Raw genomic sequence first — 26,798 nt, forward strand, 5'->3', positions numbered from 1 at the left:
TCTTAACACTTTTTCACACATAAATACTTAACATTAAAAAATGACACACTATTAATACAGTGAAAAAACTGCGACTAAGCAGCACAGGGGCATCACCAGGTACCTGCACCAGCTATTAGACAACAGCCGCAACCAGCAACAGCCACGGCAGGTTTCCTGTCCCCACCGGTGGTGCTGTTGGAGTAAAGATTACTGGACACTATTTTTTTCGGTGAGAAGAAACATGAGAAGCAGTTGAGAGGCTAAGAAGTGGATCCTGTAGAGACGAGGCATTCTCCTCAGTGGCTTTTTAAAATATTTCTTCCAGAGTCATCTACCTCATGAACAATGTTTTTGTCTGAGAAACTGCTCTTTGATTTTATAAACTGACGTGATTTCTTGTTCTGTTTTGAATACACACTGCTCTAGTCCTTCAAGAAGCCCATCACATATTTTCACCGTATAATCTGTAGGCACTTTTTCTGCAATGTTAATGTCTTCACTATTATGATCACCTTTGATTCAGAACAGTTCAGCTATTTCACCATGGGTTGATGAACAACTGGAGACCCATCATCGATGTTAAAAACTTCAACATCCACTTCTTCCAGCTTACTGATGGACTCTGAAGGTATATTTTTTACATATATAAGGAGGTCAGACATTTTTTTTCTCACTTGACATAGGGATTCCTTCCAAGTTACCACCTTGTTTATTGTCGTCACTGAACATAGTTGCAGGCCCTAGGTTGTGCTGGACATTCACAACTGTGTCTTTAGTCACCGTGTTCTAGTTGTTGGCAACAGCATATGGCATCCTTCATGCTAAACTTGTTTTGGAAACCTTCTGCGCCATGCCCTGTTCAGTGCTGCTAACATGCTATTCCAATAAAGTTTTTATATTTACTCATTGATGTAAGGATACCCTGGTCACTGGCTGAATTAATGAAGTCACATTTTGGGGAAAGTACATGGCATAAATACTTTGGGGGGTGATGAGAAAATTTGTAAGCACCATTGCTGACCCTTGTTCACTAGAGTACAGTGAGCTGTCTTATTTTTGTTTTAATTACATGACCATTAGCAGTTTGACAATTCATTGAATAAGTATCAAGTCTTCGCTGAAAGCTGGGTACTGAAGATAGGATTCATTAATTCATTCAACTAAATACAATGTTTCTGCTTTGTACCAGGCACTGTACTAAGTACTGTTTATACCAGGAGGGAATAAACATGTTCCTGTACCCCTGGAGCTTATAGTCTAATGGGGGACAGTGAAATTTAAGAAGCAAGCACAAAGGAAAATGCAATCATCATTGTGATAAATGCTGTAAATGAAAGCATGGTAAAAGAGTAAAGGAAAACCTAGTTTTCATTAGATGGTTAGGAATAGCCTCTCTGAAAAAGTGGTATTTGTGCTGAAGTCAAGGATAAAGAGTGCTGCCAGAGATAAGGCAGGTGGGGGTAGGAATGGGGCTGGGGGTGGAGAAATGAGAGGCCTTGCTAAGGACTTGAAGAGGAGAGGACTGATGAACGTGGTTCCGGTGCTCCTAAATACTATAGTGATGGACGTACAAACACATGTATGTTACATTATGACAGGAATGATAATAGAGGCTTGGGTAAGTGCTAACTTGGTTTATTGGATCATGAGCACTGGGAAGGCTTCCTTAAGTAGGAGATATTTAAGCTAGGCCTTAAGGACAAGTAAGTATTTGTAGGAGTGTAGGGAGAATTTTTTTATATAGTAAATGTTCAGAAAAAAAGGCTTATAAGCTCTCGATGTTACTAAATTTATTTAGGCAGCTATAATATAGGTACAGCAAATTATTTCTATAACCTTAAGCCCAATAAACATAAACAATTGAAATATAGAAATATTCAGAAAATTTTAGATTTTTAGCTTTGTTGTTTTACAACATTTTAATGTGATAAATATACTTGTTATCCTGTTTTTTAAAGATTGGCACATATAGAAAATAGCTTTTGAAAGACTTGGGTTTTTCTAGTTATTGTTTTTTAATTAATGAAAAATGTAAACATAGGAAAATAAAAGAGTATAATGAATTGCCATGTACCTATCACCTAAATATAACAGTAAATATCTTCCCATTGCTTTTGGTTGAAGTATTTTTAAAACATATAAATATGCATTTCTTTTTTTAAAAAATGAGGACATTTCTGTACACAGGTTGAGCATCCCTAATCCAAAAATTCAAAATCCAGAATGCTCCGAGATCCAAAACTTTTTGAGCCACTAACATAACACCACAAGTGGGAAATTCCATACCTGACCTCATGTGATGAGTTGCAGTCAAAATGCAGTCAAAATTGTGTTTCATGCACAAAGTTATTTAAAATATTGTGTGAAATTACCTTCAGGCCAGGTGTTTAAAGTGTGTATGAGACATAAGTGAATTTTGTGGTTAGACTTGCATCCCATCCCCAAGATGTCTCATTAGGCAAAATTCCAAAATCCAAAAAAATGTGAAAGCCAAAACACTTCTGATCTTAATCATTTTGGATAAGGGGTAATCAGCCTTTATACTATAAACCATTATGAGACCTACCAAAATTAACAATAATCCAATTCTTCTACATGATCCTCCCAATTATCTCTGACAAAGTTTACATGTGTTTAGCTGAAACATGCCTCTATTCTCTTAACCTAGAACAGTTCCCTCAAAAATATTTTTATTCTATAACATTTTCCTGTTGAAAATGGGGGCCATTCTGTGCCTACTGACCCACTTCTTGGATTTGTCCTAGTGTTCCCTGCAAGCTGAGAATTAGATCTAAAAGACTTGATTGCATTCAGGTTATATATTTATTCTTTAAATAAATACAATAAAAAGGTCCCGTACTTTGGGTGCGATGGCTCACGCCTGTAATCGCAGCACTTTAGGAGGCTGAGGCAGGCAGATCACTTGAGTCCAGGAGTTCGAGACCAGCCTGGGCAACGTGGAAAAACCCCATCTCTACTAAAAATACAAAAATTAGCTTGGCATAGTGGCACACGCCTGTAGTCCCTGCCTCAAAAAAAAAAAAAAAAAAAAAAAAAAGTCCTATACTTTTATTTTCAGGATGACTTCCATTCCTTCTCATCCTCCTTTCCTTCTCCTTTCTCTACACACAATGAAGAGGTAAAAACTTTGAATAGTACGATACAAAACTAACTGAAAATTCTCTCCACCTTTCCCAAATCAACCACCAATATGAAAGTGTGATGCATTTACAACATGCTTTCTATGTGAAAGGTTGATTTTTAAAATCATCTCAAAGATGACTTTGAAAACAAGTGTACTTCTTAAATTATTCAGACTACTGATAGTTACATTTTATTCCCATTAAACTACACAATTTGACTTCTTCGCTTAGAGACTCCACACAGACAGCCAAGGAAACCAATGACTATCTGACTGAGCCCAAACAGGACCTCCAGAATTCCAACAAGCAACAGACCTAAAAATACTGAGAAGTGGATAAGCCTATGTTTGTTTTCTTCAGAATCGAAGTGGAAACTAGATGCTCTCCAGCCACTCGCCATGGTGTCGTTACTGGTGGGTTTATTGAAACCAGTAGGAGGTGCACAAGAGTCATTGAAAAACCACTGGAAGTTGAAGGATTCTGGATGAATGTCGCTGAAAAACAAAAGATAAAAATCAGATATTCAGAAATATCCCTGACCAAAGGAATATAGCATTGTGCACATAAAAGAACTAGTGAAACAGAATGTACTTTTGAAATACTGTGCCCAGAACTGACAGAGATCAGGGTTTCTGAGCATGTGTCCGTATACTCTACTAGTTACAAAACTTTTATTACTTATATAGCCCATCATTTAACAAGCATCTCTGTGGTACATCTTTTAGGTTGAACGGTATGAAATTGCTGTTTGGGGATGTCAGAAATAGTTGAATGTCAACAGTTTTTCGTGGTTCAACCTATTTATTTTATTTATTCAGATACTCTTCTACTTGCTAGATATAAAAACTAAGGAGCCTCCCCTACCCCCCATTAAATGAGCTCAGTTCTTAGTGCAGAACTGCAGTGTGGCGTCCGTTCTTCAACCAGATGTACAGTTTTTACTGATTAAATATGTCTGATTAAAGTGATATGTGCCTGTTCTTTATGGGGCTGTGGAAAATGAGAAACTTTTAGCCCTAACACATCTATCTCAAGATGATTTTTTGTTTGTTTACTGTAGAGTAAAATGGAATGTTCTCAGGGAGTTTGCATTGCTGGATATCAGCAACTGACATTCAACCTGGGAAAACAACAGTATTTTCAGCACATGGAATGTGAGTGTTTTGTGAAATGTGTAGCAAGCCAAGGATCACTCTCTTGTAACTTTGCTAGCCTAGCCCATCTCCCCAACTAGGCTGAGAATATCTGAGTGCTGTTATCTGCAGAGCTTAGCCTGGTGCCTGGTACATTGTGGGCTGTTATCATTCCCTGGGGATTTAATGTGCATAGCATCTGTGGTAGAAATCTTTAACCCTTTACTTCAAGTCTATTAGTAAGGAGACTTTCCTTGGCTTTGTTTGTTTTTGAGACAGAGTCTCACTCTGTCACCCAGACTGGAGTGCAGTGGCTTGATCTTGGCTCATTGCAACCTCTGCCTCCTGGGTTCCAGCACTTCTCCCACCTCAGCCTCTTGAGTAGCTGGGACTAGAGGCACGTGCCACCACGCCTGGCTAATTTTTGTATTTTTAGTAGTGATGCAGTTTCACCATGTTGGCCAGGCTGATCTCAAACTCCTGACCTCAAGCAATCCACCTGCCTTGGTCTCCCAAAGTGCTGGGATTACAGGCGTGAGCCACTGTGCCTGGCCTTCCTTGGGTTTTGATTCAAAACAAATATGCTACACAAAATTTGAGGGACTTTCTTTTTTAATTTAGCAAGGTAAGGGAAAAGGAGAAAAAAACAATTTTTTGTACTTAACTACAAAAGTAAATTCTGGTTATTTGCTAAACTGAGCAGCCTATACAGAGAGCTAATGGATTAGACAGTTTTTTTCTTCCAGTTTTTACAAATTATGTCTAGATTCAGTCACAGAATGATCTTAAAAGACTAAAATGAGCCACTTATTAAGTACATGTAACTCTCCAGTATTATTTATTACATGACTTAAATTTTGGATTCATTCCCATGCATACAGTATATTTATAGCATGTCTGTATGAATCCATTGGTTGCGGTGTTTCATTTAGGCTTACAGGCAAGGCTCTGCATTTTATTTATTGTGTTTTTATTAAATTTTTTAAATTGTAAATGTAATATTTGCTCATGGTTTACAAATTTAATTAATTCAGAAGTGTAGACAGTAAATGTTCTCTTCACTCTCCAGGGAATCCCCTATTTCCACTCTCCAAGGATGAAAGTTAAGTTTCTGGTGTATATTTGCATAATTTTTTAATATACATACACATATGTAACTGTAGATTTTTGAAAGACAAGCATAAGCCATTTGAGATCAACTAATCCTTTTAGACAATATCTAAAAGTCCTTTTAGAGCACTGTAAATCTAATGATTCCTCCATTTTGATGTGGAGTTGTGCTAACTGGCGTTAATGTACTAAAATTCCTAAGAATCTGTCCCGGCAGTTGCATCAAATAAAAACATGGCATTGTTTCAGTACTGCATTGGTCTAATCAAACTAGTTCAACTGTGTGAGACAGTAAGCCTGTGAAAATCAAGTTACTTACCTGATGTTTTTCAATGAAAATTCACAATTGGCATTACTGTTGCCTGGAGAATTACACATGAGAGGACCTTTTAAGAGAGCCTGGATGGATATCAGCATGCAATACAGAGCACCAATGACTGTGATTACACTGAAAAGTGATGAAAGAACCATCTGAAAAATAAATTAGAGCCATTTGCACATATTATTACATGTTCTTGATCTGTTTCAAGCTTCAGGAGCATATACAGTCTTTTTTTAATCCAGTCACCCTAAAATCCTGGATCTTAAGATCACAGTTTGATTAGGTGTAAATGATACAAAAAGGCAGAGGGCAGGCTCTGCTATTTGATTACGCTCACTAAAAGATGGTTGGGGCTGGGTGCGGTGGCTCACACCTGTAATCCCAGCACTTTGGGAGGCCAAGGTGGGTGGATCACCTGAAGTCAGGAGTTCAAGACCAGCCTGGCCAACATGGCGAAACCCCTTCTCTACTAAAAATGCAAAAAATTAGCCGGGCTTGGTGGTGGGTGCCTGTGATCCCAGCTACTTGGGAGGCTAAGGCAGGAGAACCACTTGAACCCGGGAGGCAGTCATCCGAGATCGTGCCATTGCACTCCTGCCAGGTGACAGAGCAAGAGTCTGTCAAAAAAAAAAAAAAAAAAAAAAAAAAAAGATGGTTTGGCTTGTCACTGTCTCTGAAAAATCTCAACTTTCATATTCCTGAGCCTCATCTGTTAATTCTGACCACTGAGATCTAGTTCCTCCCTGTTTTATGTACTTCCTACTTCATAGAATCTTGACTGGATCTTAACTACCTTTATCTTCATGTCTGGTTTCTTGGCTCCCAAGCGTTTGGCCCTGATGCTTTAAGTGAATTTGGCCCTGATGCTTTAAGTGACCAGTGGCCACATCCTGCAGTGATCAGTCAACAGCATAGAGTTAGAACAGGACTTCCCAACCTCAGCACCAATGATATTTGCACACTTTGCTGTGGGGCCTTTCCTGTGCAGTATAGGATATTTAGCAGCATCCCGCATCTCTATCCACTAGATGCCAATATCACCCCCCCCCCACCCCTTGCCACCTCCAGCCCAGTTCTGACAAACAAAAATGTCTCCAGACATTGCCAAATATCCTCTTGGGGTGGAGGTGGGTGGGTAAAATAACCCTCTGGTTGACAGCCACTGTGTTAGAAAGATTGCACACATCTTTATTTCATCAGTCAGTCATGAGAGCAGAAGAAGGCATGGAATTTGGCATAGGAAACTGAATGAAAGTTCGTGTTTGTTTTTCCAAAAATAAGCTCTTAGGCCAGGCACAGTGGCTCATGCCTGTAATCCCAGCACTTTGGGAGGCCAAGGAGGGCAGACTGTTTGAGCCCAGGAGTTCAAGACTAGCCTGGGCAACATAGTGAGATCCCATCTCTAAAAGAAAAAAAAAGAAGGAAACTTTTGTATTGTTTCAGTGAAGTTGTTAGTCACTGATGATTATTTCAAAATCAGCAGAAATGAAGCGAGGGAAAGCATTTTCTTTTCCTTTGCTGGAATAATGCAGCTCCCACAGGATTTGTGTGTTGTATTCTTGAGACCTGCCTTTTATGAGTGCAGAATAAGGTGGCTACCCTATAGAGTTGTGTTGAGGAATGTTGTACTTTACATATATCATCTCATTTAATTCTTTTCATAACCCCAAGAGATAGATACTATTATTATTTCCATTTTATAGATAAGAAAACTGTGTATCATGGAGATGGACAAAACTTGTCAGGCTCTCACAGCTGGGAAACACTTTAATCACTATTCTTCCAGCCAAAAGTTCAGAATGATGGATTTGGAGTCTACTTCAAATCCTGATTCTTCTATGCTACTGTGACTTGTGCAGTTACTTAAATTTACTCATCAAGAAGTGCCATGGTGTTTATTTTTAGCCATCTATTATTATTATTATTTTTTTTTTTTTGAGACGGAGTCTCGCTCTGTCACCCAGGCTGGAGTGCAGTGGCGCAATCTCGGTTCACTGCAAGCTCTGCCTCCCGGGTTCACGCCATTCTCCTGCCTCAGCCTCCTGAGTAGCTGGGACTACAGGCGCCCTCCACCATGCCAGGCTAATTTTTTGTATTTTTAGTAGAGATGGGGTTTCACCACGTTAGCCAGGATGGTCTCCATCTCCTGACCTTGTGATCCGCCCACCTCAGCCTCCCAAAGTGCTGGGATTACAGGCGTGAGCCACCACGCCCGGCCGCCATCTATTATTTATATATATATATATAATTTTTTTTTTTGAGACAGAGCCTTTTTTTGTTTCCCAGGATAGAGTGCAGTGGCGCTATCTGGGCTCATTGTAACCTCTGCCTCCTGGGTTCAAGAAATTCTCCTGCCTCAGCCTCCCAAGTAGCTGGGATTACAGATGCCCGCCACCACACCTGGCTAATTTTTTTATTTTTTATTTTTTGTATGTTTAGTAGAGACAGGGTCTCACCATGTTGGCCAGGCTGGTTTCAAACTCCTGAACTCAAGTGATGTGCCCACCTCAGCCTCCCAAAGTGCTGGGATTACAGGCGTGAGCCACCGCACCTGGCCATATTATCTTTGAGTTCTCATTTCATTATCTTTTGAAAGTTCTCACTTTCAAAAGGCCTGGCTTTAGAAAGTGATTCCAGGCATCTGTATTTCCCCTAAAGGGGATTCACTTAAACGATTCAGCAAAACCATTTTGTATTCAGAAGCAAAAATAAGAACTGGAAAAAGGGAAGAAGCAAAGAACAGTTAAAATAGGGGACAAGCCTTGGTCAACCCTTTCCCTTCCTCCCAGGATGTAGCCTTTGCCACTTGTCTCATGTTTTGGTCTTATCTAGGCTTCAAAGACACCAGATACGACTTAAACGCCAATTCTTAGAGGATACACCTATAGGAAAAACCTATATAAATGTTTTGATACTTTTGATTTCAGGAATTCAGAAATGTCTCAGGATGTCAAGAAGGTTGTGAGCACCATATAGAAAAGATACAAAGTCAAATTCCAAATTATTATCGTTTACAAAGAAAAGTGACAGGGAAGGGAGACTGAAAATTGGTGTTTATTGAATACCTAAAATATATTCAGAGAAAAAATAGACTAGAACTAATTAGCATAATTATTGTAATCCTAGATAAATACCAAATGTCAGAAAAAGGGTAATTTTTTAAAATATGAATCTTCCATTATGGATAGAAATATCTGTTTTTGTTTTGTTTTTTTTTAAGCAGTGGTTCTAACCCCTGGCTGAATTATCTTGAGTGCTTTTGAAAAATACTGATGCAGAATCTCTGGGGGCCACCCAGGCGCTGGTATTTTAAATCTCTTTAGATGATTCTAACATCCCCACCTGTCTTTTTTTTTTTTTTTTTTTGACAGAGTCTTACTCATCTGTTGCCGAGGCTGAAGTGCAGTGATATGATCTCGGCTCGCTGCAACCTTTGCCTCCTGGGTCCAAGCGATTCTCCTGCATCAGCCTCCTGAGTATCTGGGATTACAGGCATGGGCCACCGCGCCCAGCTAATTTTTGTATTTTTAGTAGAGATGGGGTTTCACCATGTTGGCCAGGCTGGTCTCGAATTCCAGACCTCAAGTGATCCTCCCACCTCAGCCTCCCAAAGTGCAGTGAGCCACCGTGCCCAGCCGAATGTTCCCATCCATCTGAGAACCATCGCTTTGAAAGCTCAGGCTCAGCCAAGCAGATCTACTGTGACTGCTTGCTGTCAATCTACCCCTTCCACAGGGAATTATGAGCCCTTATGTTGCTTAATAGCCATGTTCATGGTATAAAGACTGTGAATTGTGGGGTGCTCCAGCGGGTTTGGATAAAAATCCACTTACTAGTGTGCTACACTGGCAAATTATTTACTTTCTCTGAGCATCCGTTCCTTCGTCAATAAAACACACATCTTACTTTTTCCCGCTTAAGGGTTTTGAGAGAATTAAATGAAATAGCATATCTGAAAGTGTTCTGAGCAGAGTGACACGCAGGTTAATGAAGCTTAATTTACTTTTAACTTTGTTACGACTTTATACATAGTGGGTAGGCATTAAATGTTTTGGGGGGAAAAAAAAACCTGGTAGCTCCTTTAATTTAACTGGATAAGGGCAATTGTCATTCTAATCCTAGCAAACCAGTCTGTCATTGCATGAGAGAACTGAGTACATTTTCCCTGAGTATTTTACATACGCCACAAAAATATCACACCTGAGTATTATGAAATTGATTGCAGCTGTGGGCGTGACTTATAAATCTCCTTTCTTTGAAAACCTTTAGATTGAGGAAAGGACAATCCACCGAAGACTGAGGAAGGGACAGAAGGCCGACTCTAAATGTTTGTAGGACAAAAAAACCCTTCTCACTTTTTCTACTTCTATATAATCATCCTAAATAGCATGTTTCAGGCCAGGCGCAGTGGCTCAAACCTGTAATCCCAGCACTTTGGGAGGCCAAGGCAGGCAGATTACTCGAGGTCAGGAGTTTGAGACCAGCCTGACCAACACATTGAAACTCCCATCTCTACTAAAAATACAAAAATTAGCTGGGCGTGACGGTGTGCACCTGTAGTCCCAGCTATTCAGGAGGCTGAGGCAGGAGAATAGCTTGATCCCGGGAGGCAGAGGTTGCAGTGAACCGAGATCGCACCACTGCACTCCAGTCTCGGCAACAGAGCAAGACCCTGTCTCTAAATAAGTAAATGAAAATAGCATGCTTCTAAGGCTGTGGCTCCGTCAGTGGAGCCCCACTGTGATTCGGTAGATGTGAGTGACTCAGTGTGGCTTTGCTTAGGTAGCAATAACTGTTCATGCACTTCTGCTTCCCTACCGACTGCTCCATACTTACTCCGGTTCTGTTGTTGCAGCATGCTCTTTTTCTTGCTGTCAAGGACATTGTTGTTGCTGGAATGGCCTGGAAATGACATCAACAGGAAAGATGAGTATTATTACTTCTCATCAGAAGAAAAAATAGTAATCTTCACCTTCCGTTTACCACCAGTTGTGGCAAATCAAGGCTCAAAGAACAAAAAGGGAATTTGGCAATATCCGTGGTTTTGTGAACCTTGTCATCCCAGTTTCAACCAGAAAGATTAAAAGTGGCGGCGGGAACGGGGGAATTTAAGACAGGAGTTTTGAAGTCTTCTATCTACATTCTTAGTTCACTCTGAGTCATCTGCAGAGAACTGGATTTTAAACAGATTAGGATAACTTATTTATACATTATTTTTGGAAGAAATGTTTCTGAAAGAATTGGCTGCATTATCCAAACTCTGTTGTTTGTTTGTTTAAAGAGTAGGGGTCTCGCTCTGTTACCCAAGCCGGAGTGCAGTGATACGAGCATAGCTCACTGTAGCCTTGAACTCCTGGGCTCAAATAATCCTCCTGCCTTAGCCTCCTGAGTAGCTAGGACCACAGGTGTAGGCCACCACACGTGGCTAATTTTAAAAACATTTTTGTAGAAGCAAGATCTCACTCTGTTGCCCAGACTGGTCCTGAACTCCTGACCTCAAGAAAACCTCCTGCCTTGTGCCCCTAAAGTGCTGGGACTAAAGATGTGCACCATCACGCCTGAACCAATTTCCCAGAAATTGTATGAATTATTCTGGCAAACCTGCAAAAAAGAAATTGATGGTTTTGTTTGCTTGGCAGTTGGGAACGAATCATTCTGTCACCACCCACTCCCACTAGCCTTTCTTTTCCCAGGATCCCAGCTATCTTACTGGTTTCCCCAAACTTATATTTGAGAATTATTTTTGGTTCCATGTTCTCCTTTCTCTTCCTAGATCCATGATATGTAATGATCTCACTTTATACATTGATGCTCAGAAATCTATAGATCGCATTCTGTCTTCAGGGAAATACATGTTGCCAAGGAAAGCTGTAAGAAAGAACACCATATTCTCAGGACTTGGGTTTCAATTTTTAGTATATCTAGGCAGTAGCTATGACTAGAAATTCTTACTGGAAGGAGTTTTGTATCATTGAAGGGTGGAATGTAATTATTTCCTTCCACTTGAGAAATTTTAGGCGTAGATTTTTTTTGCCATCTCAGCACAGCAGCCCTTGAGTGGTTTTTCTCTCTCCTTTTACTCTCATTCTCTAACATTTTCCCGAGCTCTGACTACATGCCAGGCACTGTTACAGGCACTTTACATGCCTTAGTTTATTCCATCCTCATCATAATCCTATGAGGTAGGTGCTATTATTATTCCCATTTTACCAATGAGAAAACTGAGGCATAGAAAGTTTGAGTAATTTGTCTTTCTTAGACAAATTACTCAAATTGTCCTTCTACTTTCTTAGTAGAAGGGTTGGGATTCAAAACTAGTCATTTGGCCGGGCGCAGTGGCTCATGTCTGTAATCCCAGCACTTTGGGAGGCCGAGGTGGGTGGATCACGAGGTCAGGAGATAGAGACAGCCTGGCCAACATAAGGAAACCCCATCTCTACTAAAAATACAAAAATTAGCTGGGTGTGGTGGTGCACACCTGTAGCCCCAGCTACTCAGGAGGCTGAGGCAGGAGAATCACTTGAACCTGGGAGATGGAGGTTGCAGTTAGCTGAGATCATGCCACTGCACTCCAGCCTGGCGACAGAGAAAGACTCTGTCTCAAACAAACAAACAAACAAACAACAACAAAAAGAAACTAGTCATTTGGGGTGCAGAGCCCAGATAGTTTTTTGTTTTGTTTTGTTTTGTTTTTTTGAGACAGGGTCTCACTCTGTCACCCAGGCTGACGTGCAGTGGCATGATCACGGTTCACTGCAGCCTCACCATCCAGGGCTCAAGCGATCCTCCCACCTCAGCCTCCTGAGTCGTTGGGACTACAGGTGCACGCCATCACACCCCATTATTTTTAATTTATTCTGGGGGGCATTTTTTTGTAGAGGCGGGGATTTTGCCATGTTGCCCAGGCTGGTCTCGAACTCCTGGGCTCAAGTGATAGCCTCGGCCTCCTAAAGTGTTGAGATTACAGGTGAGCCTCTGTGCTCAGCCGGGACTCTTAATCCCTATTCCACAGTGACTCAAGTCTTACAATTCTCGCCTATTCCTACCTAGAGTTTGTTCATTCTCATCTTCCCTGCTGCCTTCACTCTTGCCCATCTCATTGTCATTCCAATTACTCCCTCTCTGATTCATTTATCTAAGGCCACATCTGCCTTTATTCTTTCAGCACAGGTTTAAAGTTTATGCCTCTTTACAAGGCAGCTTTCCTAAAAACCTCACTCCATCTGATGATGTACTGCCTCCATGTCACTTTGTGTTATTATCAAGCTTTGCTTACACATTGCCTTGAACACCACCACCCTTCTTATTTAGAGGCCACATGTGTATATGGCTGCCCAGCCACCTTGGCGCATAGCTGAAAGCCCAGAAGAAAAGGGAAAAGAAATTTTAGCTCCCAAATAGGTATCAGTATTCATGCACTAAACATCTTTTATTGTACACATAAGCTGTACTGCCTTTTGAGCTTACAGGACAAATCATTTAGAATGGGAACTGGCAAACTATGGCCCACCACCTCTTTCTTGTAAATAAAGTTTTATTGGAACACAGTCACATCCATTTATTTACCTATTGTCTATGGCTACTTTTGTGCACTAACAGTAGAGTTAAATTGTGTGGAAGAGGCTGGGCGTGGTGGCTCACGCCTATAATCCCAGCACTTTGGGAGGCCAAGGTGGGTGGATCACAAGGTCAGGAGATCGAGACCATCCTGGCCAACATGGTGAAACCCCATCTCTACTAAAATATAAAAAATTAGCCGGGCTTGGTGGCATGTGCCTGTAGTCCCAGCTACCAGGGAGCCTGAGGCAGAGGACTCGCTTGAACCCGGGAGGCGGAGGTTGCAGTGAGCCAAGATCGTGCCACTGCACTCCAGGAGCCTGGTGACAGAGCAAGACTCTGTCTCAAAAAAAAAAAAAAAAAAAAATATATGTGGAAGAGGCTGGTTTGTAAACCTAAAATATTCGCTGAATATTTACAATTTGCCAGCTACAGATTTAGAAAATTAATTATTCTTTTAAAAGAAAGTGCCAGTGTACTCCAGCCTAGATGACAAAGTGAGACCCTGTCTAAAAAAAAAAAAAAAAAAAAAAAAAGTGGATTGACATTACAACTTAAATGGATAAATTGTTCTATTTTCCTTGTTGATGCAGACTGAACTCTGCTAACTTTCTTGAAGATACGTTTATTTCAGAGTTGCTAAATATTTACTTTCATGATTCCCTTACAAAGGGGTTTTATAAAGGGACAATTACTTACAGTGTATAAGTCACCACCTCACTGACTTCAAGGCGTGTTAACACATCTTTGTAATGCTGTTACTGGTAATTTGACAACTCACTGTGGTTTCAACCACTTTCCCATTCAGAGCTCCGGAAATTGGAGGGGCTTTTTAGACAGATACTAAAACTGTGAATGGTGTGTGTGTGTGTCTGAATTATATATAAATTTTCCAGATAATCTCCTGCCAAAATTAGTAATTATGAGAACACACTTTCTCTTCATTTCCTAAGCATATTTGAATGCCTGAGTTTTTGTAAAATTAAAAGTCTTGCTAGTCTTTTGTTTTTAAAAAGGAAAGTAATGTTGTTCATTTTTTCTTACAGACACCCCTAATTGTATTTAGTTTTAGAAGTTACATGATTTTACAAATGAAGTGTAGAAAAACTTCAGACCATTAAAAATTCTGTGATGAAATTCAGACTTTTGGGAGTCCTCTAAGAACTTGAACATGAGAGTAACACACAAAGTCATAGCTCATTACAAATATCAAAACTATATTTTGCAGCCAGGCATGGTGGCTCATGCCTGTAATTCTGGCACTTTGGGAGGCCAAGACAGGAGGCTTGCTTGAGCCCAGGAGTTTGACCCCAACCTGGGCAATATAGTGAGACCCTATCTACAAAAAAAAGAAAAAAATTTTGAAACAGAGTCTCACTCTGTCACCTAGGCTGGAGTGCAGCAGCACAATCCTGGCTCTCTACAACTTCTGCCTCTGGGTTCAAGTGATTCTCCTGCCTCAGCCTCCCGAGTAGCTGGGATTACAGGCATGTACCACCATGCCTGGCTAATTTTTGTATTTTTTAATAGAAACGGGTTTCTCCATGTTGGCCAGGCTGGTCTCAAACTCCTGCCCTCAGGTGATCCACCCACCTCAGCCTCTCAAGGTGCTGGGATTACAGGCATAAGCCACCACACCTGGCCAAAAAAATTTTTTAAGGTAAGCTGGGCATAGTGGTGCATGCCTATAGTCCCAGCTACTTAGGAGGCTGAAGTGGGAGGATCACTTGATCCCAGGAGGTTGAGGATGCAGTGAGTTGTGCTCACAGCACTGCATTCTAGCTTGGGTGACAGAGCATGACCTTGTCTCAAAAACAATGACCAAAAAACAAAAACAAAAACAAAAAACCCACAAAAGTATATTTTACAAATGTTTGTCATGCATAATATCCTCTCATCTGTTTAACTTTCAACATTTTTTTTTCTTTTGAGACGGAGTCTTGCTCTGTCACCCAGGCTGGAGTACAGTGGCGCGATCTCGGCTCACTGCAATCTCCACCTCCCGGGTTCACACCATTCCCTTGCCTCAGCCTCCTGAGTAGCTGGGACTACAGGTGCCCACCACCACGCCTGGCTAATTTTTTGTATTTTTAGTAGAGACGGGGTTTCACCGTGTTAGCCAGGACGGTCTCGATCTCCTGACCTCGTGATCTGCCCGCCTTGGCCTCCTAAAGTGCTGGGATTACAGACATGAGCCACCGTGCCTGGCCAGCTTTCAACAATTTGTTCTCCATTAAGACTTCAATAACTGACTTTGATGAGTTACTATTATCTAATAAGTGAACTCAATGAATAAGCGTGATTAAGATCAGGCTCACAATTAACCTCATATAAAATAAAATGGCCTTTCTGTTTATATGTTTTCAAGGAAACACTTTGAGATCTTTTTAAAAATACTCGAACAAATAACATTTGTATTGATTTTTCCATTTAAAGTTAAAGATAATTAAGTACATCACATTTTTACTTAGTCATGGTTTTAGAAGATGAAAAGTCCACCTCCGTTTTAAGTAAGTCATGAAGCCATAAAATGAATATATTTCATGATGTAATCAATAATGAATTCCATAGTTTGTATAATTATCTACTTCCTGCAAAATCCCATTTTTGGTAACAATACTAATTTGAAACACTACAGTAATTCTGGAAAGATTTCAAGAACTATGACCAAAGTGCTTATCACAGGCAGTGATTTCTTCTCTATTAACTTTTTTGTGTAGTTACAAGTATATTGAAAGCTCAGTATTTTGAACTAGTGAGTATTTTCATGGATGTTATAAAGGACATATTAATAAATCCCTTTGAAAAACACTTTCTTCCACATTCTCTATCTATCTGAGGATCATGAAAATATACCTGTAGTCTGAGCCCTTTTTACCACCCACCTGTTTGCTTGTGGGTATAGCCTCTGTCTATAAAGTTCATATTGGACTTTTCAAAGACTTGTCTGATGCTTTAATGACATTCAATAATACTGAATAATAGAGATAGTCTGGTGTTGATATCTTTGATAATACTTACTGAGGGTAATAAAGTAAACTTAGCTGTAGAACAAGGAAGTTCAGATTCTCTGAAACTGTTCCACGAGTTTCTATAATCTTTCTGTGACTCAGTTTCCTGGTCACTTGACTTTATGGATTAATTTATAGATTATATCTTTCACCTCTGGCAGCCCTGAGACAGGTGTTGAGGACTATGGTACTAGCACTGGTGGAAAAACAGTTTTGACGTCAGATATATCTGGAATTTCACATCCATTAGGTGACCTTGTTAACGTTCCTAACTTCTGTGTGCTGGCCTATAAAATACAAGTGATAATAAATGCACACATTATTATAGAAACTAAATGAGATAACAAGGTAATGTATGAACCCAGTAGACGGCCCTTGGCAGATGGCCAATAAATGAGCATTTATGTCCTGTCTGTCTCTGCCTTTCTCTTTCTCTTCTCTCCCCGCCACACTCACCACCATCCTAACAGGAAGAATACAGGAGATGTAGGTATGTGTCATCGCCACCTCAGACTCCTTTAATGCTAATACATTTTTTTTTAATCTCATGGGATTTGTGGCAGAGCCAATTTATATCTAAAGCTGCATGAGTTATTCTAAGTGGATTGTCTTAACTCAGGAACTTCTAGGAGCTTCATGGAAATTGCTATCGTTAAGTTATGCTCAGCCAGCTGCTCCTGGCTTCTGGTGTAAGCAAATGCAAAGGAGGCTTCTACTACTCAAGTAGAGAGAAGCCTTCTACAGGGAAGAAAACAGACACACGGATGTACGGTTGCTTCATGCTGTTGAGTTGCAATGTGTTTTCTGTCTCTCAGCCTGGAAGAGAGCATTCACGGCAGTGTGAAGAAATAGCCCAAAACTTTCCAAAAGCGTTTTCTTTAATTAGATCTTTCTACCTAAAGCAGAGAACAGATTCTTTGTGATGGTAAAGGAAGAGTGTTTTTGTAAATCTGGGGATAAGACCAGCAGCAGTAACTGATCATAATTCAGAATCAGTGATTCAAGTAGAAAACTATGTCCTGATTCTTTAAAAATCACCTCCACAGCCACAAAAAAGGAATGAGATCACGACCTTTGCAGGCACATGGATGGAGCTGGAGGCCATTATCCTTAACAAACTAACACATGAACAGAAAACCAAAAACCTCATGTTCTCACTTGTAAGCGGGAGGTAAATGATGAGAATACATGAGCACATAAAAGGGAACAACACACACTGGGGCCTGTTGGAGGGTGGAGAGTGGAGGGTGGGAGGAGGGAGAGGATCAGGCAAAATAACTAATGGGTAGTAGGCTTAATAGCTGGGTGATGAAATAATCTGTACAACAAGCCCCCAAGATACATGTTTACATATGTAATAAACCTGCACATGTACCTCTGAACTGAAAAGTTAAAAAAAGTTAAAAAAATCACCTCCATGTTTTATTATCTCTAAAACACTGATAATATCAGTCCTTACGGCTTACTCTCTCTCTCTCTCTCTCTCTGTCTTATACACACACACACACACACGCACACACTCATTTATTTGGCACTAACTAAACCCCCTAGTGGCATAACAAACAAAAACAAGCCTCTTGGATGCTGAATTATCAACTTCAACATCCACATCCCCATTTTACACGTATGGAAACAAAACCATAGGATAAATGATTTGCTTGCAGTGGTATATGGGAGGCAGAACCATAGCTGAGGTATTCTGCCAGATTTGAAAGCAGTTTTCCCTATACAAATGCGTCCTACCCAGGCCTACTGCACCCAGAATTTTCAGGAGAAAATCCATAAATCTAACTATTGCAAGTGCCTCAGGTGATTCACGTCAGTTATATTCAGGCGTTCCATCCTGCACTGCTCTACTGCAGATTTCAACAAAGGTAGACCTAGTAACAATCACCATACTATTCAACAAGCTTGATGTCCTAGGATCTATATAATAGCTGAGTCAAAAATTCCTTGAGGCCAGAGACCCAGGATTTTAAGTCCGTGTCTCTTAGCCCAACTCCCTTCAGGTACAGGCAATGCAGCATTCATGCCTCGTAATTACCATCACCCAGGCTAGTCATCATACATGGGAATGTTTCTACTCATCCCTATTAAGCAACCTCTCACTCCTATTGCATTTTCTGTAAATACTTAGAGACTGGTATGGAGCAATGGAAAGTTGAAGGAATTAATTCAGAAGGCCCCTAACTCTAACCATAAAGCTTGGAAGAGCAGCCCTACCTGTGCAGAAATGTAAGAGATAATAACCCAGCCAACTTCTATCAATTTATTTATTTTTTTGCCCAGCTCTCTATCCTATACCACATAGTGTACTTCATTTAAATTACCATTCTTCACTGATGACCAATATAAATTAATGCCATACCACTGCTCCAGATTTTATCATAAGCCAAGACATAGTTAACTGCAAGACTGAAAGATAGCTTTTAGGATTTTGGTGAAATAGGCAGGCCCTTCTTCACATCAAGTCAAATAAATATTACTCACCATCAGACCTGCTCCTATAATTCCTGGGAACCACCACTCAAAGCAAGAGATGGGGTTTTGAGAAAATTGGTCTTCCTCAACTAAGCTGACAATTAGAGGTATCGCATTGAGAACTACTCCTAACAGCAGTAGAACCAGCAGGCTGAATCCATTGCAGGATGTCCATCCTTCGCAGCAGGTCATGGTCACCCCTGGCTCAGTTAGAAACGTTGTCAAAGTGGCTATGCTTGCGTGGTACTATGTTGCCTTTTATCCCAATCTTCTGGTTAAAATTTAACGCTAATAAAAAATGAATAGTGGAAAATAGTTCGGAGTCCAATAGGGTAGGACATTATTTTGACGACTATGATGGGAAATGAGATAATAATTCTATATTATGGGGTGAAGGAAGGAAAGCGGAAAAAAAGTCTATGAGATAAATTTATGCAAGAAGATAGGCTTATGATAAGCTCCTTTAATATACTCCTTTATTAGTATGGCTTCTAAAAAGTGAAAACAAAAATATCCAGCTAAACTATATTTTCCTGTTCTATTGATATTATTACCAGCTATGGAAGTTTCTTATTTTGAAATTGTTCAACAAGAAAATGAACATGTATGAGATGTGGAGAAAAGTATTTTCTCTGCTGCAAATATTAGAGTTTATTTCAAGCCATATGCTCACATACACAAAATAAAATGTTTATGTCATATTATTCCAGTGTTGCAGACTAACCCATTTAGAGATAGCCCACCTAAGACATGTGAGAGCTTTGGCTAGTGCTACCAGACTGAAAGATAGCAATAGGAGAGAGATTGGATAAGGAGATTATCATATTTTATTTAAGCCCTTCAGCACTTACTTGGCCATGTGCAGTACTTTACATCTCTAGACTGTGGTTCCACATTTCCTCCCTACTAGCTTGTGAGCTCCTCTAGAAAAGACTGTCAGTTGGGATAGGCTTTAAAATACAAAAGTTCTGGCAAGCTGCGATGGCTCACGCCTGTAATCTCAGCACTTTGGGAGGCCAAAGCGAGAGGATCACCTGAGGTCAGGAGTTCGAGATCAGTCTGGCCAACATGGCAAAACCCACATCTCTACTAAAAAAACAAAAAGTAGCCAAGCGTGGTGGCGCACACCTGTGATCCCAGCTACTTGGGAGGCTGAGGCCGGAGAATCACTTGAACCTGGGAGGTGGAGGTTGCCATGAGCCGAGATTGTACCACTGCACTCCAGCCTGGGTGACAGAGCAAGACTCCGTCTCAAAAAACAAAAACAATACAAAAGTTCTTGCTTATGCTAACTGACCATCCTGATCTAAATGGGGTCATGGTAGTTACTGAAAGACCTAGACCTAGACCTAGACTGGCAGAGGTAGCTTCTTGATCCAGGCTTCCACAGTTACAGAGGTAGGGTACAAAAATGTGGTGAGCCACATACTGGATCTATATGTTTCTGCCCAGAAGCGACCCACATCACTTCTGTTCACATTTCATTGGCCAAAAAAGTCACTCAGTTATGCATGAGTTCAAGTGGGTGGAAATACAAACCAATATGTCTAGGAGAAAAGATTGGGACATTAGGCAGTTCTAATCTCTACAGCGCCTTCCTTCTGCTTCTGTGTAATCCCCCGCTCAGCCCAGAGCATAGATTCAGTGAGTGCTGTTGGGAATGGTGAGATAATGTATGCAGCGGTGCAGTCAGTGTGGGCCAAAAGCTCGGGTGTAGTAGGCTTAGGGAGCAGCGCTCCACCCTGCAGCAGCGTGGAGGGGGCACACAGCCTGGTACAAGGGGCATGCCTGGTAATGGACACCAAAACATTAGCTCCAGACTTGGGGTCCAGTTACTGGACCCCAGTGAAATGTGAAATCCTTTGTATGAAAGGATTTGTATGAAAGGATTAAAAATAATCCACCTATAGGCCGGGCATGATGGCTCACCCCTGTAATCCCAGCACTTTGGGAGGGCGAAGTGGGAGGATCACTTAAGCCCAGGAGTTGGAGACCAGCCTGGCCAATATGGCGAAACCCTGTCTCTACTAAAAATACAAAAAAATTAGCTGGGTGTGGTGGCAGGTGCCTGTAATCCCAGCTACTCGGGAGACTGAGGCAGGAGAATCACTTGAACCCAGAAGGCAGTAGTTGCAGTGAGCCAAGATCGCACCACTGAACTCCAGCCTGGGCAATAGAGTGAGACTCCATCTTAAAACAAAAACAAAAAACACCCACCTATCAACACAACACACAAAACACCGAGAATAACTGAAAGAATACAACTGGGTTGACAGACAGGAGACACTCCCATTGTATGGTTTATATACTTCTGCATGGTTGAGATTTCTACTACAATTATATAATATTCTAAAAAATATATATTTTTTATTTTATAAAAATTAACAACTAAAATTTACCCTCCCACTAAGTCATATAAATTATATCATTCTATAACTCTATATTATAATACATAAATTATATATTTATGACTGACTTGAATGAGTGGGAGGTGGTAGTTACTTACCTTAGAATGTGGGTTGTGCCATTTCAAATCTTTTTGCTGTCTTCATAAAATGTTGAATTGAAGAACTGTTTATGTAATCATTTTACATGTAGGGAACTGGATCGGTTGGACTCCACCTGACTATGAGAATCAAGTGTCTGATTTCCAGAGTCTTTGCTATTTGACCAAAACTGAGTAAGCTGCATGCTTTTGCTAGTGGGCATAACATAGTTCCACTTGGGTTTGGTACTCCTTACATTTGTGGCTAAAAGGAAGTATCTGAAGAATTCTGTAAAAATGCAGAAATTTAATCCGTATGTGATGAAGGGGAAGATATTTCAGTATAAAGCTGAAAAGAGAATTAGCTTATAACTGAAGAGGAGAATGATGACCACTTTTTAGTATCTGCCCAACACACATGCCTGTTTCTGTAAAAACAACCCCCCATAACTTACATGCATAGATCCTCTGTATCCCATTTATGTTATGGAAATTTCCTCCCCTAGCCGTTGTTGATTGGAATACCGGTAGATACAGAAGCTAAGCTCTTCCAGTCTCTCTAGGAGCTTGGAATTGAAACCAAGAGAAACTAGTTATTCCCTAGTATGCATGAAACGGGAGGGCATGTGTATCTGTTAAGATTAAGCTTAGTTGCACACAAAAAGAAATTTAAAATAAAAATGGCTTAAGATAGAAAGTTATTCACAAAGTCAGGAGGTAAGTACTTGATGTGGTTTGGCCATGTCCCCATCCAAATTTCGTCTTGAATTGTAGTTCCCATGATCCTCACGTGTCGTGGGAGGGACCTGGTGGGAGGTAATTGAATCTTGGGGGTGGTTACCCCTATGCTGCTGTTCTCCTGATAGTGAGTGAGTTCTCACGAGATCTGATGGTTTTATAAGGGGCTTTCCCCCTTTTGCTTATTCTTCTCCTTGCTGCTGCCACATGAAGAAGAATGTGTTTGCTTCCTCTTCCACCATGACTGAAAGTTTCCTGAGGCCTCCCCAGCCATGTGGAACTGTGAGTCAATTAAACCTCTTTCCTTTATAAATTACCCAGTCTCAGGTATGTCTTTGTTAGCAGTGTGAGAACAGACTAATACAGTACTCAAGAGTTGGAGTGGGAGCTCCACTTCCTCAGAGATCTTTTCAGTGCATCTCTTCATTTGATCTCTTCATTCTCATGTTCAAAATGTGGCAACCATAGCTCCAACCATTATATCTGCTCCCCACTCAGAAAGATAAAGGAAGAGAAGAAGAAAAAATAAATAAAACAAGAAGGATCAAGGAAGAGAAAGGCTCACCCTCTTTCTTTTGAAGAGCCATCTCATCTCATTGCCTAGAATGTAGCCACATAGCAGCATGGGAAATGTAGTATTTACTCCAAGTGATCTGTGCCCAGTTAAAACTGGGGAGAAGAATGAGACCAAGGGTATTGGGTAGGCAACTAGAAGTCTCTACCACATTTAAATTCATGAGCTTAACCAGGCATGGTGGCTCACACCTATAATCCCAGCTACTTGGGAGGTTGAGGTGGGAGGAGTGCTTGAGGCCAGGAGTTCAAGACCAGCTGGGGCAACATAGCAAGATCCCATCCCTACAAAAAATAAAAATAACAGCCAGGCACGGTGGCTTATGCCTGTAATGGCAGTGATTTGGGAGGCTGAGGTGAGAGAATCATCTGAGGTGAGGAGTTTGAGACCAGCCTGGAGACCCCATGTCCACAAAAATATTTAGCCGGGTATGGTGGCACATACCTAAATCCCCACCTACTCAAGAGGCTGAGGCAGAAGGATTGCTTGAGCCCAGAAGTTGGAGGTTGTAGTGAGCTATGATCATGCCACTGCACTCCAGCCTGAACAACAGAGTGAGACCCTTCTCTAGAAAAAGAAAAATAAATAAAAATAATAAAAATACAATACAATACAATGAATTCATGAACGCTGCTGGGAGAAACAAAGAAACCAATCTATACAAACAGAAGGAGGAGAGACAGAGAGGAGAAATATGCAGGAAGAGGAGGAAGGAGACCACACAGCTTTAGAGGGTGGTAGAGAAAGGGTGACTGCTTGGTTTCTCAATGGCATTTTACATCTTAATTTCTACCCTATGAAAACTGACTGCAGACTCTGTCTTTGTTTTCTGTGAGATGCCTCTATATTATTATCCTTTTATATTGTTTTTAGTGGGTTTCTATTTTTCTGCAACCAAAAAAGCTAAAACTAAAAGTTGCTAAAACCAAGGATAGAAAAGTATGCAAATAACTTGTCACATGGCATGCCAAAACAGCAAAAGCCTCAGAGTTCAGAAAAAAGAAGATTACATCAAGAAGGGCTGGGAGCCAGGATTCCACACAGCTTTGGAGCGTGGCTAGAATTTGGTATAAAAGATAGAAGGGCGTTTCATAGACTAGTGTCAGTTAGTTGCAGAAAACTGAAATTCCAGCTATGGAATTGGGAAGAGATGTAATGGGAGAATCATGTGTACAAAATTGCTGGAAGGGCTAGAAAAGCAGCCTCTAGACTTATCTGCAGAAATGCTTCGCGGGTCCTGACTGCTGAACTGGCCCCGGGAGATGCCGCTGTCTCTGCAGTAGCCAAAAAGGCAGGGAAGGCTGAGCACTGTGGCTAAAGCCTGTAATCCCAGCACTTTGGGAGGCTGAGGTGGGTGGATCACCTGAGGTTAGGAGTTTGAGACCAGCCTGGCCAACACGGTGAAACCCTGTCTCTATTAAAAATACAAAAATTGGCCGGGTGTGGTGGCAGACGCCTGTAATCCCAGCTGCTTGGGAGTCTGAGGCAGGAGAATCACTTGAACCCGGAAGGCGGAGGTTGCAGTGAGCCAAGATCACGCCACTGCACTCCAGCCTGGGCAACAAGAGCGAGACTCTGTAAAGAAAAAAGGCAGGGACATCAAGAAGCCACCTCTGGAACGATTAAGTTCACAAACACCCCAGTACGGCTGCAGTCCAGGAACCATTGCCGCTGTTGTCATCACCACTCTGCACACCCCAGGTTAGTAATTGAATGCTACAACACTGAATTTACCTCCGCCTCCTGGGCCCAAGCGATTCTCCTGCCTCAGCCTCCCAAGTAGCTGGGATTACAGGCACCCACCACCACGCCCAGTTAATACAAAAATTAGCTGGGCAGGGTGGTGGGTGCCCAGCTGACTACAGCTGCCTCTGCAACTGGTTATTGACTTGCATGACGCTATCTGGACCCAGGAACATTGCTGCAGTGCAGAAAACTCAACTCCTCCACCCTAATCTTCCTTATCAGCAACAACAGATAAAAGGTGGAGGAAAATGACCTTCACCTCATTTCTGCCTTTTATACCCCTCAGGGGTTGATCTAATTCTTGCAATATCCAGATCCCAGATGCAGAGAATTCTGTGCCATGTAATTTCTGATCATCTCAGCCTCTGCTATATGGAAAAAAAGCAAATACTAGAGGGACATGGAAATGGCTATTGAGCAAGAGAGTTCACCATAGCCACCACCATGATCTCATTTAAATGGTACGGAGAAAACTTTCTCTAGAATATCTAGATCCTTTTATAAGAATCTGAACCATGTTTGTGCTTGTCACTCTAGAATGACATGTAACATTTTAAACAACAAATCAAAACTACCTAGTTAATTCAAATGAGAACAGTGTTAACAGTATTAGAAAAACTTGTGCTTGGCACGGTGGCTCACGCCTGTAATCCCAGCACTTTGGGAGGCCAAGGCAGGTGGGTCACGAGGTCAGGAAATCGAGACCATCCTGACTAACATGGTGAAATTCCGTCTCTACTAAAAATACAAAAACTTAGCTGGGCATGGTGACGCGTGCTTGTAGTCCCAGCTACTCAGGAGGCTGAGGCAGGAGAATCACTTGAACCCAGGAAGCGGAGGCTGCAGTGAGCCGAGATCACACCACTGCACTCCAGCCTGGGCGACAGAGTGAGACTCTGTCTCAAATATAATAATCATAATCATAATCACAGGAGTTTTCCATGCACCCAGTACCAACCTCAGATCTAGGCAAGATCTAGGCCCAGCCCTGGGACCTGCACTTTAGTATCCCACATATCACAAGAGTACAAAAAAATAAATCTATGCAAAAAACGCAAGCCCTAAACCACCCCCACCACTTAGGACCCAGAGCTTAGCCCAGAAGCCTAAATATGTGCAGCTGGGACTAGTACCACTCAGGGACCTGCTTCTTCATGTCTCTTGCCCCACGACTTCAAAACAAGGGCTGCCAGCTTCTCCATGCCATAGAGGTTTGTGGATTGATTCCTTCAAAGTGTGACAAGAATTTGTTGGAAAATACCTAAGTAAGAGAAAAGATGGGTTAACTTGTCAAATCCTTCTTCTCAGCATGACTAAACAATATTCTTGTGTCATAAAATATTTCCAGTAAGTAGTGGCAAGAATCCAGTTTCTTGCTCATTGTGTTCTGCCCCATTGTTGGAGGTCCTGACGTGCTCATGTGGTGTTTACAAAAATTGCACGCCGTCACTGAGCAATGTTTGCACCATGAAACAATTCGTATTTTTCTTAGATTTGTTTACATGTAGGTCTAAATATAGCATGCATGAAATAGGCTGATTCTTTATGTTGGCAATAAATGGACATTAAACACCAGACTTGTTAATAATTTTACTTTCATAATATACTTTCTTAAATACACTTACATGTTTAAAGAGCCAATAAATATTGAAGTTCCCTTTAAATAATTTTATTTAAAACTTGGATGTTCGTTTTTTATAATTTGAATTTTGCCTTTTAATGTCTTTAAATTTCAAGAATTTAAAAAAATTTTGGAGACTTTTTTTAAAGAAAGTTAACTCTTAAGGATGTGAAAAATACTTTTAAGTTTGTTACTTTTAACTTTATTTTGTTCTCTTAATAAAAATCTATTCAGATTTTTTGGGAGGTGACCCCAGGCAATTGTATTACTTTATCCCTGAACCTCAGTTGCCTCAGCTATAAGATGGGGATAACAATGACACCTATTTTGTAATTATGAAGATTAGATACACTAATGCAAGGAAAACACTTTAGTATGTGCCTGCCACATGCTAAACACTCAACAAAGGTTATCTGTAAACGCTGATGTCTCAAACAGGGATGGGATATATTGAAATTTTATAGTTAGAATACTGTAACATTTTGTTTTTAATCTTTTAAATCACTGTCAATAGAATACAGATTATTTTTAAATTCTTTATTTATAAATATTTAAGAATTTTGCTGAAATGACAGTAAGAAAAATATTCTGAAACAAATAAATGATTTATGAATTATGTATATTTCTATTTTATTATTCATCTGAACATCCTGCTCCATTAGCAGAACATCTAGCCATAATACAATAGTGATTAAATTCAGCCGTCTTTGATATTTTGCCCAAAACCACAGATTTACATACTGTTTTTCTTTTTCTTTTCTTTTCTTTTTTTTTTTTTTTTTTTTGAGACAGAGTCTTGCTCTGTCACCCAGGTTGGAATGCAATGGTGCCATCTCGGCTCACTGCAACCTCCAATTTCCGGGTTCAAACGATTCTCTTGTCTCAGCCTCCTGAG

At 40.7% G+C, this 26,798-nt stretch overlaps 1 protein-coding gene across 1 annotated transcript; it reads right to left on the reverse strand.

Moving 5' to 3' along the window:
- Nucleotides 1–1,747: 1,747 nt before the first annotated feature.
- Nucleotides 1,748–21,567, reverse strand: TM4SF20 (transmembrane 4 L six family member 20). The gene is made up of 4 exons (XM_063713076.1): nt 21,246–21,567; nt 10,527–10,592; nt 5,688–5,839; nt 1,748–3,619 (listed from the first exon to the last, which is right to left on the reverse strand). Exons 2-4 carry the CDS (start codon nt 10,572–10,574, stop codon nt 3,331–3,333), a joined length of 489 nt encoding a protein of 162 aa, XP_063569146.1. The 5' UTR covers nt 10,575–10,592; nt 21,246–21,567; the 3' UTR covers nt 1,748–3,330.
- Nucleotides 21,568–26,798: the final 5,231 nt, after the last annotated feature.

Source organism: Pongo abelii, chromosome 11, assembly GCF_028885655.2.
Source record: "Pongo abelii isolate AG06213 chromosome 11, NHGRI_mPonAbe1-v2.0_pri, whole genome shotgun sequence".
In the NCBI taxonomy this organism is placed as follows: Eukaryota; Metazoa; Chordata; class Mammalia; order Primates; family Hominidae; genus Pongo; species Pongo abelii.